This window comes from Diceros bicornis, chromosome 14 (genome assembly GCF_020826845.1).
Source record: "Diceros bicornis minor isolate mBicDic1 chromosome 14, mDicBic1.mat.cur, whole genome shotgun sequence".
NCBI lineage: Eukaryota > Metazoa > Chordata > Mammalia > Perissodactyla > Rhinocerotidae > Diceros > Diceros bicornis.
The window spans coordinates 26,308,464-26,322,238 of NC_080753.1; the positions used below are offsets into that span (position 1 = coordinate 26,308,464).

Consider the following 13,775-nt stretch of genomic DNA (forward strand, 5'->3'; position numbering starts at 1 on the left):
TTTCTTTGCGGGAAGGTTTTTAACTGTAAATTCAGTTTTTTACTGATATACAGATGTTTGGACATCTATTTCTTCTTGATGAGGTTTGGTAGTTTGTATCTTTCAAGGAATTTGTTCATTTCATCTACACTGTCAAATGTATTTTCATAACATTGTTTCTAATACTCATTCTTATTTTTAACGTCTGTAGGATCTGTAGTGATGTTTCCTCTTTCATTCTGGACGATGGTAATTTATGTCTTTTTATCTCTTGATATCTCTGATAAGAGATTTATCAAATTTATTGATCTTTTCAAAGAACCATCTTTTGGTTGGCTCTGGATTCTAAGAGAATTCCTATCTAGATTTAAGGATGCATTTAACTGTTAGTTTGCATTTTGAATTAGAGCTCCCTTTTATCATTCCATATCTTTAATACATCTAATCACATGCTGCAGAATTATTGGACACTCTGTTTAAAGATGGCCAGCTGAAGAATTCATTTACCTCAATCTCTTTATAAAGGTCCTCTAAAACGCAAACTTTCACTTAATCCCCATTTTCAGTATGATTCTCATACCCTCAAATGCACCTGGTGTCCCCCAAGTCTAGGCAACCCTGTGTTTTACAATCTCCAAACAATAATTCTTCAGTCTTTGGCTGCTATGAGGTAGGTACAGTTGTCTAGGAGCATGGCTTTGGGAAGAGGACCTGGAGGTCTGTTTCTTAAACAGACTTACAAGCAGCCCTCTGTGGTCTTCACCTTCACCTCTGCCCCACTTCCCAATGCCTGAGCCCTTTGAAGGCTCTGTGATGTACACGACATTGCTTCTTAACTCTTCCCACTGCCAGTCTAGGGCTTCCCTTTGCCCAGTGTGCTGAATCAATTGCCACTTACCTTTCTGCTTTCTTGCTTTTAAAATGTTATTATTGCTGTCTACTCTCCTTTTCTGTTTATCCTTTTGATTTATGCATGAAAACAAAAAAATACCTTTGCCGTTTTGGGGTTTTAGGAAGAATCAGAGGTAAATGCAGTTTTTAGGAAGCATGTTTTTTCTTCTCTGGAACTTAGAAGAATTGGGAGCTAGGCTCTGAATAAAGCCACCATGCTGGAGGGCATTTCTTTTAGGGAGAGGTGAGGTGGGCCCTACCACACACAGGAGGCTGGGGGCTGAGGTGACAGCACTGGACCTTGCGGAGTCTGCTAACATGTAAGTAGGACACCATCTGCTTGCTTCATTCTCTACTTATTCTGACATTTCCAACAGGGAAGTTGTGAGTCTGCTCTGTTGCATGCATTACCATGTTTTGCATCATGAAGAATCTGTGTTCTCTACACTGCTGCCTTTCCTCTTCAAGCACTAGAAAGTAGGCGATGTAAGAAGTATTGCTAGCTTATTTATGCATACTTCACTTAGTCCATTCCAAAAGGAGAAGTCAAGCGTCTCTATACCAGTTTCTGTCACAGCCAATATAGAAAATTCTACTATTCTTTGTATATGTGCCCTTTAAAAATGGCATTAGCAACTATGTTATTCATAATTGGTTTAATATTTCCCCATAGAAATATTACAGAAGTTTATAGTTTTCCCATTAAAAAAAATGTCATTTCATTTCAGGTATAAGTCATTGTGCTTACCATAATCAGTAACATAAAACTCATACATGGTTTGATTCGTGCCTTTAGGTATTTCTGGTAAGTCTAACTTGCTTTCATGTTTTCGTAAAAAGACTTCAAGCTTGTCTCTGCTTTCCAGCTCCAGAAGGGCTCCTAAACTCCACATCAGGCCAAACACAAATAATTTATGAAGATGTTCAACACATGAAATACCACCTTCTTCTTTGGAGGGAATTAAACCTTCCAGAAGATTGAGAGACTGAAAATATTTAAAATACAATAAAATTAATTTTTATATTTAAATTTTTTAATAAAAATTTTAAAATGATAACAAATTTAAAAAGAGGGAAAGAGAGAAGAAAACAAATATATCTCCAGATACTGCTTGATCACTGTCCTACAGCCAACAGCATTTAGAAGTCCATCCTGCTTTAAATGGGCTACATGGTCTAGCAGAAAGGATGCTAAACTGGGAATCTGGATGTATGGTTTCTATTCCCAGCTCATGCCACTAATCTCTGAGTCTCAGTTTCATGATCTGTAAAGCAAAAGACCTAGACTAGATGTTTTCTAAGATAGTTTCTGGTTCTAAAGTTTTGCTACTACAAATTTTCTAAATCAAAGATTTTATTTCTTTTTAACATTTTGCAAAGCTCAGCAAACTGTGGCCCCAGGGACCAGCCACCTATTTGGCAAATAAAGTTTTATTGAAACACGGTCACACTCATTCGTGTATGCATTGTGCCTGGCTGCTTTTGCACTACAACAGCAAAGTCAAGTGGTTAAGACAGAGAGTTGTGCAAAGCCTAAAATATTTACTATCTCTCCTTTAAGAAAAAGTATGCCAACCCCCATATGGCGTCAGAAAATAAATGTATCTACAGTAAGACATCCTCAGTCTTTAAAAACAAAATTATTTCAAGATGAGATTTTCACTTACATTATGCATTTTAACGTAATTACTAAATAATTCATTGATTTGGGCCTTATGTACTATTTCTAACCTACCTACCCTCACTGACTGACATCCCTTACACTAAGAGAGAATCAAAGCACTAGAATGGATGAGAGATCACCTATAGACTAGAATCAGGAGAGCCTTTAAAAATCTATGATTAGTTCTGTTTTTTCCAAAGACTAATAAGGAAAACTGAGTATGAAAAAAAAAAAAATGCTACCAACTACTCAAATAATTGTTTAAAGGTTTTCCCGTCTGATATATACTAAATTTGCAAAGCCAAGATTGCCATCCAAGTTTTCCTGATGGCCACCAGCTCCTTTCTTTACTTTTCTGTAGAACTGCCAGCTTTCTTTGTTTATTTTGTCTACTCTCGTTATTGAATGCACTTTCTGGGAAGGTTACTGAGCTTGAAGGTGGGAAAGATAGTTCATTCCTCTTCCCCAGACAACACCTTTCTCAGAAGTGAAAATAATAAAGAGATGGCAGTAAGAGCATTAATGAGATCTTTACTAGAAATCAAACTTCTCAGAACTTTCACAGCCACATAATAAAAAGATTTCTATGGACTGCGTGAATTTTCTATTTCAGATGCCTCTAAACCGCAACTAAGTGGGAAAAAAAATCTCAAGTCTAGGTAGTGAATGCACAAAAAAAATCTTACTTGCATAATATAGTTGCACTCTAAGAGTTGCATTTTTGGATTGAGGTTTAGTTTCATAAATGTATATACATCTTCAAACACTTTATCATACAGAGCTAGGAACACAGAAGCCTCCTGTGCAGTGCGCTTCTTCAACCACGCCTGCAGCAAAGAAACAGAATCTCTGTTTATCAAGAAAGTGAAACACGGACAGAGGCTGAGCACGCTTCTGCAGGTCTCTTGTCCCCACCTGTAATATCGGCCTCCAGCTGAGAGCAGAGCTGCTGATGTAGACCATGCCCATCCTAGAAACCGTGGCAGGAGAGGCATTCTCAATATTGTGGACTTCGAACAAAAGCTTACAACTAGGGGCCATGGGGATGCGATCTCCATTAGCTAACGTGAGAGTTTTATTGTCGTCCAACACAGAATTTAAGTTCTCGATCCAAATGGCATCTACAGGGCCATCTAAAATAAGGAAAATGTTTTCACCTGCAAATAATTAAAACAGAAAATCACTTTTCACCTGCAAATAATTAAAACAGGAAGTTAAATAATTGTGTTATTCATAAACTGGCAGGAATAAAATAATCACAAAGGAGAGTTTATGTGCACCTTTTTTAGCTTTTAATGTTTTCCTCCACAGAGTTGAAAAAATCCCATCTGTCCAGTCATTGGTAGCAGTGTCCAGTCTGCCAAACATCTGAGGTGCAGTAATAGCTTTTGGATTCATGCGCATTTCTCTATGAGGCCTCCCGCATTCTGTTAATGCCTTCATCAGGATTGTTATAACAGTTGTCTTCCCGGAACCACTGGGCCCAAGGGTCATCAAGCCGTGACGTACTAGCGATGTCTCGTATAACTAGGCAATGAAACAATCAATTGAAAAATGTAACTTATGAGTCTTTTGCTGACCTTCATTGAAGTAGTGTGCTGATATTTAAAAAGCTTTCAATAAGCACTTCATTAAAGTAACTAGTTCACTGTTTAAAAGATGAGAAAATGTAAAAAAAAATGGTTTTTGTTTTACTAGATATGGATAGCAAATTTGCACGTTATAAAATGATAAAAGTGATAAAGTAATGACAATGTGGAACTTGAATTACATCTTGGAAATAATTAATTCAGGATTTAGTTTTTGCTTCTCAAACTGCTATTCCTTATGATTTTGGTTTGCTGATACCTAAGGAGGAATTTTTCCACTTTCTCTGCATGCAATGTGATGATATTGCCCCCTAGTGGTGGCGAGCAGCAACACACACCATCGCGGTGAAGATCCAAGTTACACATCTGCCTTCTTGTTCCCCAGATGCACAGCTTGAGGTGAGGATTCCTGTGCAGGTGATTTATGCAGGAAGTGCTCCCAGGAGAAACTGATAAGGGAGTGGGGGAAGTGGGACAGGGATGAGGAGAAGCCAAGCAAGGTGTGACTGAGGACAAAATTCTGTAGAGGGCTGACTTAAGACTGGTCCCGCAGGTCACTCTGGAAGCTAAGTTACCACGCAGCGTTTGTTCACCCCCTGGAGGCAGGGGAGCTTGATCTTCCTACTCCATCATCCATCAGTCCTTAAGTAAAGAAAGATTGGTTTGGGAGTGGGTGGGAAATCAACTCCCAGGCATGGCACAGCCTGCAGTTTGTGCCTGCCAACCCAGTGGCTTCCGTCCTCCTGAAGGTAGTGGTGAATGTGGGGGTGAGAGTCACACAGAAGCTGGGGAAGGGGCACCGAGAAATGGTAAAAGAGCCTCAAGGAGACACACTAGAACGTGGACAGTGTCTAATTACAACATCCCGTCTATTGATTTCTTAACAAATATAAGAAGTTAAAGCCCTTACAGCCGATCAGAGGTAGAATTTGAGTTATTCTCCTAACATTTTAGATAGAAATTTATTCCTACAGTAACTCATAGTTTAAAAGCAACAGAGGCACTAGCTGAAACATTATTTTAAAGAGTAATGTTAGTGACATCAAAAAAGAACACAATATCCTGGTCCCCACACATTGAGATGACTAGGATTTTAGTACTCAGTATCCTATATGCGTATTATATATAAAATGATGCTTTCACAGAAATTTAAAAAAGTTAAGTGGTCTCCAATACACAGATGATGAAAAACTTACTTTTAAACTTTAAATATTTCCTTGTAAGATTTGGATATGTCTCATATACTTGCACTTTTATAATCTGGCAAGAACAGTAAGTTAAAATAAGAATTGTTCTTTTTCAAATGCAGTTTTTAACACTCTCCACAATTTCAGTACCTTCGTTTTCCAAAAGCCCTGGAAAATACCCCTAAAGCATCAAGCTCATAGAGATTTAATCCTGTGTCTCTGCCATAGCTTCTTGACTCTACTAATAAAGTGGTTGGGTGGTTGTCAAAGGGATGAAATGTGATGGAAAGAAAGACACCAAGAGATGCAGGCAAAGGATTCAAGTCTTAGTGTAGGCGTGAACATGTCCACACGCAAAGCAGGAGCCAAGTAACACTGCCAGATTCCTTGGGTTCCATGCCCCACAAAGGCACTCAGCTGTGGGCAATACTGCCAGATCAGCACAAAAAGCCAGCTGGGTCATTCTACCTCCCTGGGTTTTTATAGCCTACTATCCCCTCCTAACTGTTCTTGAGATTCTGGTTACCACCCAACCTTCTCACCAGGTATAAGTAAACTCAGGAAATTACTGCCTGTTTACTGTAAATGTTTTCAAAGTTGATGTGTATGCCTGTCTATGAGAAGAGATTAAGGATAAAGTATAAAGGATAGGCAGGGTAAATCCATCCCATCCCTCTAGGACCAACACATCCCCCTGAGGACTCTTCTTACAATGATGTATTTTAATTTAGTTTCAACATTTACATCAAGTAATGTTGATGTAACCAATATCACGTGTTCTCCTCAAATGGCAATTTTTAACAACACACACTTATTGTCATACTAATAATAGGTTAAAATTTCTTTACCTGCACAAGTTTGAGATTCCAGGGTGGATGGTTAATCAAACCTTCTATCTGAACCTGGTTGGCTACTGCAGCTTGTAGTTCCACGTAAGTATTACTATCCAGCTGTAATCCAGGAAACAGGTCATTGATTAAGCTGAGGAACAGGGGTTCATCTTCATCGACCTAGGATTGCATAAATTAAATTTACTCATTTAGTCAACAAATATTTATCAGCCAGCTAGGAAGCACATAGCACTTATCATTTCATGCCCAGAAAATCATTTATTACTCTCCTAACCAGATTTGTATCCTCTAGTACTTTCTCCTCAACATCACCATGAATCTACATTACCAATAGCATTGCACCCAACGTTCCTTGGCATTCAACATCTTCTGCAATCTACTGCTCCAAAGTTTGATCTCATTCCTTTATCTCTTCTCACAGACAGGCATACACATCAACTTTAAAAACATGCAATTAATAGTCCCAACCCCATGAGAATAGAATATTAATACTGCATTTAAGTAAGGAAAATATCCATAACCTTGCATGACTGGCTCATCCAATATTGGCTGGAAAACCATCAGAACAGAGTTCTGGGGCTGGCCCCGTGGCTTAGCGGTTAAGTGCGCGCACTCCGATGCTGGCGGCCGGGGTTCGGATCCCCGGCGCGCACTGACGCACCGCTTCTCTGGCCACGCTGAGGCTGTGTCCCACATACAGCAACTAGAAGGATGTGCAACTATGACATACAACTATCTAGTGGGGCTTTGGGGGAAAAATAAATAAATAAAATTATAAAAAAAAAAAAAAGAACAGAGTTCTGCCTTTCTTATAAACAGTAGGGTTGAGTAAACTGACTAATCCTTATTTACTGCATTTTTAATACCTAGATCACTCCATTCCCAACTGCTGACCCCTTCTGATTTCTCCTTATTCTCTGGAGCTCCCCTCATGCTTTCTGGAATTCTTTTCTAGGAGTTTCAAGAATACTGTTATCTAAGGGAGGCAGTGAAGGGTACTGAAAGGAGCAGAGGATTTGGCATCAGAAAGTCTTGTAGGTTTTTATTCCGGCTTCTCAACTGACTGTATTTGTGGATGAGTTCTCCAAACTCTCTGAGTCTCTGTTCCCTCATAAGTAAAATGGCGATGAGCACACTAGCCATCCATATCCCACAGAGTTGCTGTGAGACTCAAAGAAGATAATAATCTGAAAAGGCTCTGTAATAGTAATGAACTACACAGATGTTAATTGTTAGTGTTTGTAATTAGAATGTGAGCTTCCTAAGAACCATTTCTTCCTCAACCTTGTACTCCCAGGGCATGGACACAAGACGTAGCATACAGAAGCCCTTGAATAAACACCACATGAAGCTGTCCATCAGCTAGTTCAAAACAACCTGGCCACAACTGTGACAAGCATGACAGCAGTGAAATAACTATTATCATCTCCATGGCAAATTTCTAATGCATTTTTGGAAAATAGAAATGGTGTTGATGTTTTGGGAGAGACACAGCTGAGATAAACTAGTCGTATACAGAGAAAGCAAAAAGTTCTCATGGTTCCCTGGGAATCTAGATTTTCATGTTTAGAATTTGTGTTACATTATGGATAATGGTAGAGGATTAGACTAAAATTTGGAGGCTGAAGACTGTTTTATAGCACACAACTGATAAGAGGATGCATTTCCAGGCCACATTGGTCATATAAGGCCATGGGGGTCTTTGCCTTCTTCTGGAAGCACAGCAGTGGCTTTGCACACCTATTGTCCCTGCAGTTATTAATGCTCACAGGGTAACATGAGCCAATCCCCACTTGTCAGCTGAGTAGAAAGAAACCATGTCAAAATCTTGAAAGAGAAGTGAATTCAGAGAAAAAAGATACCAATTTAGAAAGGTTCATATCTCTTAGTCCTCTCATGACCGTGCTTAATTCACTGTCTTCTGGTCTGGCTCTTTTTTGAGATCCAAGTGTCCTCAATACAGACAGAATATTTCTCAACCCAAAGTCATAATGAACCTAAGATGAGAAAAGAGAGAAAAAAGATTATTTAATTGAAAAACTCTGAAATGTAGACCCACTATATACATATAGGTAGATATTCCAATATTTATCTACTATAGTTTTGGAGTGACTGAGCTGCAAAATTTTATCAGCTCAATTCTCCCACCTTTCCTTTCACTGAAAAATGATCAGTCCATTGGAAAGATCAAGCTGTATGATACAGTGTTCACACTTTAAATATCTTTTGAGAATAAGACAGTCTGATACAGTTTGAGAGGCAAATAGATTTAAAATGCATAACTAACAGGTTATACACTATATGATTCTATTTATATAACACTCCTGAAATAACAAAACTACAGAGATGGAGAAAAGATTAGTGGCTGCAAGGGATTAGGGATTTGGGAGAGAGGTGGGTGTGGCTATAAAGAGGCAGCATGAGGGAACCGTGTGGTCATAAACAGTTCTCTATGTTGGTTGTGGTGACAGTTACATGAATCTACACATGACATAACTGCATAGAACTACACACACACACATACACACAAGTGCATATACAATTGGTGACATCTTAATAAACTCTATGGATTGTACCAGCGTCAATTTTCTGGTTTTGTTATTGTACTATAGTTATAAAACGTCAACATTGAAGGAAGCAGGGTGAAATACACGGAACCTCCTTGTATATTTCTTTGCAACTTCCTGTGGATCTATAATTATTTCAAAATAAAAAAAGTTGTTAAAAATACATAACCAATAGGTCAAACTAATTATAAATATATTTTAGAAGAGTCAATGAGATTTTTTTTTAACTCACCGTTTAGCATTTATGAAGGTAAAAAATTGCCAAGTAAAAAAATCAAGTTCCATAGCTAGGGGAAAAATAGATATAAAAAGTTACCTGCTTAGTAAGTTGCTCTTCACAGAGCTTGTAAAGAACATAAAACTTTTGAGCCAAGATAACATTTTCAAGAAAACCGCAGCTTGCAAGTTTAACTCGCATAATGATCTGAAAATTAATACAGTGAGATTTTTCAACAACTTTAGTGAAAAACAGGTAAAGAACATAAATTATATTGTGCTTTCAAATCCTGGTGCCTACCTGTCTATCAGGAACCATCATAGCAACAGTTCTAAATTGAATTTTTAAGTTTTCTGGTAGTTCCTGACGCCCAGCATATCCAGGGTTCTAAAAGTTAAAATTATTTAATATTTAATTGTTGATAGAATTTTCATTTCATGAATACAAATACATTTCAAATCCCTAGTTCAGACTATAAGGTGGTATTGAAAACATTAGATTCATAAAATGTCCCTCTTTTCTCAAAAATGTGTATTGGAGGATCTATATTTATTAATGTCACATCACTTTCTTACATATTTCCATTTTCATTATACTAATAAGGTCACAAACACACACCACTTTGTGTAGCAAAAATTAAGCATCTGTGTATCTACTGGTTAAGAAAACAGCAAAGAGGGGCTGGCCCTGTGGCGTAGCAGTTAAGTGTGCACAGTCCGCTGCTGGCTGCCCGGGTTCGAATCCCGGGCGCGCACCAATGCACGGCTTGTCAGGCCATGCTGTGGCCGTATCCCATATAAAGTGGAGGAAGATGGGCACAGATGTTAGCCCAGGGCCAGTCTTCCTCAGCAAAAGGAGGAGGATTGGCATGGATGTTAGCTCAGGGCTGATCTTCCTCACAAAAAAAAAAGAAAAGAAAAGAAAACTGAATAGATACCAGGACAGTTATGATCTAAAATATGTTATTGAAAGAGGAATAAAATTTGGGATTTCATATTGATCAGTTTACTTAGGTGACTTTTTTATTTCATCTCCTCAATTATCCTTTGCAGTCAGAATTACAGAGTTCTTTGGCTGAAAAAATACCATTAAAAAAACCCACGAGGGTGAAGGGAAATAGACAGGAGAATGACAAGAAAAATATTGAAAAGGTCAAAAGTAGAGGTGGAAAGGAAGCTAAGACATCACAAATAAAACAGGTTGAGGATAGGTCAGATCCAAAAGTCCAAAGGAAAGGTTAGGGTTCAAAGACGAGGAAGTCAAAGGGGGATCAGTTATTTTAGAAAAGTGCATTAAGAACCTTCAGTCCCTGCGCATTTACTGGGCACTGTCAATAGGCCAAATACCTTCCAAGGTGCTGAGAATAGAGATTGCTGGTTACCTCTCAATATGCCTTCTCTTCTCCTTACCTAGTCACAGAACACCAGTGCAAGCTGGGTGCATCACCACTCAGATTAGAAACTACATTTCCCAGACTGCCTTACAGCTGATGTGATTAAATTCTAGAGAGTGAGATACAAAGGGACACACGGTACACAATATCCTTGATATTTGTTTGAAGGGAGTTGATTCAATCAATGGACTGCAGCAGAACAGAGATGCTCTGTAACATCTTAGGTCATAACGTGACCTTGAAGATGAAAACCATGATTCAGAAGAAGCATAGAAGGATCTTAAGAGAATAAATCCTTACTTGTTAAGCCACTATTTTTCGTCTCAGTTATTCACAGCCTAATGCAATATCTAGTTGATATTTCCAATATTATTAATTCAGGGAGAATGTTAAACTTCTTTTATATTCTTCTAGGCCATAGCATCACATTTCACTCCATTTTCTGAGTTATAACTGATCACTTCTAGATTATTATTGTCTATCCCCAACTCCTTTACTGGATGTTTGCTTACAATAAAGCTTATCAGAAACTTTCCCGATTTTGCTTCCTATAATTTATCCTTGTCCTCTGGAACACTTTAAACTCAGAGTACTTTGTATTATCTTGCAACTTAGAGATTTAACTGTACAGAGAACAAATGAAAACATGAAATAAAACTCTTTCAACATTAACTTCACTTCTCCAATTCATAGAAATTCTATGTATTCATGCCTTTGCTTTTCTATCGTTACAACATTGTATCTCAAGGCTCTGCCCTCAATCACATGGTAACTGAATATGTAACAATTCTTTGGTATAGAACCTTGCTGAATTATTCTGGAAATTTTAAACCATTTCCATCATTGTTTATTGAGTGTCAGAGAAAACCCAAGTGTAGCGGTTAAGTAGTCAGGTTTTGATATTAGACAGTAACATCTTTCTCTAATGGGATGTGCGATGAGCAAGTTTTTAAATCTCCCTTTCCTTGGGTACCTCAGTTATAAAATACCCACCATACAAAATACAGTACAGGAATGTACTTCCCTGCCCCTTGAAATTAGGTGTGGCCATGTAAATTGCTTTAATCAATGACTTCTGACCATGTCACTTCTGGACAGAAACTCTAAGAGCAAGAGCATAGTTCTTCTCATGTTGTCTTTTTCCTTTGCTACAGCAACCACCAATGATTGAGACAGTACCAGAGTAAGGATCATAGGAAGTCAACCCTGCCCTCCCCTACCGCCATCGCAATCAACCCACAATGGACATGTGGTATGAGGGAAGAATAAATCTCTGTGGTTTTAAGCCACTAAGATTTGGGGATTGTCTGTTACTGCAGCTATCCTGTCTGATATAATACACATAACACTTAACCCAGCACCTTACACATAATAAGTGCTCAACAAACAGTAGCTATTATTATCATGAACATATTACTATTTTATCTTTTGTCTGGGCTATTTTACTACTCAAAACAAATCATTCGATAAGTGAGAATAGCTCATGACCTCTGGATAGTCAATCATTTACCTACTAATATATGTTTTGTTTTATTTAAGTCTATAACAATTAAACAAATCAAATTGCCTTTAAAGCCTATGTTCTCACCATTGTTAAGAAGATTCCAAATTCTGGATTTAAATCAACACAATCACCATCAGAAAAAATGAACTGTTTTTTTCTCTCTTTTCTTGCTGTCAAAACGATATAAATTTGTTGGGCTGCCACGGATAACACAGGCAATTCAATTCTGTTAAATTCATCAAAACAGCCCCAAGAACCTGACTGTGCGAGACCTGGTATGAAAAACAGTTAATTTGAAAAGTTACGGTTTATAATACACCTTTCTTGATAGCAGTAATCTCTCCAATGTGCTCCCAAACAATTACATATTGAGACACCCTTTATATAAAGTTTCATATTTGGCTGTTTATAATGACATATTTAATTCCAGTGATAAAGATAGGTTTAATTATTTGTACCTCATCACCAAAACAATGAAAATAGCGCACTGCCCAAATGAAAGTGTAGCCATGACATTACACCCAGAGATGCTGAAGAGTGATAAACTTTGATTCAGTCTGGAAGTGCCCCCTCCAGTGGGGATGGGGATAGAAGGACCCAGAACGTTTTGGGGAAACTGACAAAATAAGGGATGCCCTGTCTGGGTCAGATCACTCTGTTCCTTTTTTGTTGCAATGAGATAGAAATATCAGGATGCTGGGTGAGAAAGAGAATGGCCAGAGGGATTTTTATTTATGCCTTATAAAACCCAGCACAAAGAAACACCTGGACCTCGTGAACGTCGCTCCTATCTAATCTCCAAGGATGAAAACTTTCATTATCATCAGTTGCACAAAATCCTCTTCTTTCTCTTATTACCGCCCCCTCATCCAGTTTTTCTTCTCTCTCCTTTGGGAATTTCCATTACACGGTTGTTGGAACTTAAATATCTATCCCTGTAACCCCTAAGTATTTCTGTCAAACTTTCCATTTCTTTTCGCAATGTATTCTGTTGGCTACATATTCCAACTCAAGAGAGATGTGGGGTTTTTAAAATTATTTTATTGAGGAGAGGTTTTTTTTTTATTTACACTTTCAATTTCTGGTTATTCCAACTGTCATTTTTTTCATAGTAGCCTGTTTAACTTTAATTGGTTGTATGTGGTAAATTCTTGAATCTCTCTGAACCTATTACTTACTTTTGAGTTTTCTTCTGTTGTCTCTATTAATCAGTTCAGTGGTCAGCAGGTCTCTTTGCTGTTTTGAGTGCTTCCCTGACTTCTTCAAATATTTTATGAGACTTGGTTATCTCTGTATCTGGGTGTGTCTCCTCATCCCAAATACAAATTCCTGTTTGCAGGATGCGTGTCTGCCTCTGGCGACTTGGGGGAAGGGGTGGGAGAGGCAGGAGAGCTTCCCTGTCTGGGGCTTGCAGTCTGACCTGGTGTCTGACCTGGTGCGTTGCTTGCCTCTCTGGCCAAGTCCTCGCCAGGGGTTGATCTTTGCCAGGACTCCCACTTCAGAGAGCTGTGTTACAGCTTTCACACGGAGGAAAAATACTGGAGACAGCCAATTCATCTTCTTTTTCTCTGCCTTCTGCTATAAGTTTGGCATTCTGGGGATTACCTTGTACTCTAGTCTGCTTCTCTCAACCATCCCCAATCCTCAAGCCAGCAGTGATCTACAGAAGAACGCTTCTCTTTGATTAGAAAATGATTCTCGGGGTTCAAAAGTGTTTTAACAGACAGGCACTTATAAAAAATAATATAAGGAATACCCATGTACCCACCTATCAAATCTTAACAATTTGCTTCATATTTCATCCTAAAGAATAAAATATTAGAACTACAGCTCAAGTCCAAGTATGTCTCTTTTGGATCTACACTCCCTCCTTCTCCAGAGGTAATCTCCACCCTGAATTTGATGTCAATGTTTCCTATGCATGCTTTTAAACT

The 13,775-nt window shown here is 38.3% G+C and overlaps 1 protein-coding gene across 2 annotated transcripts in view; it reads right to left on the reverse strand.

The window, feature by feature from the left end:
• The window catches only part of DNAH8 (dynein axonemal heavy chain 8), a 295,649-nt gene that overhangs the window by 148,975 nt on the left and 132,899 nt on the right, over positions 1-13,775 (reverse strand). For both annotated transcript variants that reach the window (XM_058554442.1, XM_058554441.1), the window contains 9 exons: positions 11,926-12,113; positions 9,245-9,331; positions 9,044-9,151; positions 8,023-8,157; positions 6,158-6,319; positions 3,814-4,060; positions 3,449-3,690; positions 3,220-3,360; positions 1,619-1,856 (listed from right to left, as the gene is read on the reverse strand). In XM_058554442.1, coding sequence (XP_058410425.1) covers positions 1,619-1,856; positions 3,220-3,360; positions 3,449-3,690; positions 3,814-4,060; positions 6,158-6,319; positions 8,023-8,157; positions 9,044-9,151; positions 9,245-9,331; positions 11,926-12,113 — 1,548 coding nt within the window. The remainder of the gene's footprint in view (positions 1-1,618; positions 1,857-3,219; positions 3,361-3,448; positions 3,691-3,813; positions 4,061-6,157; positions 6,320-8,022; positions 8,158-9,043; positions 9,152-9,244; positions 9,332-11,925; positions 12,114-13,775) is intronic.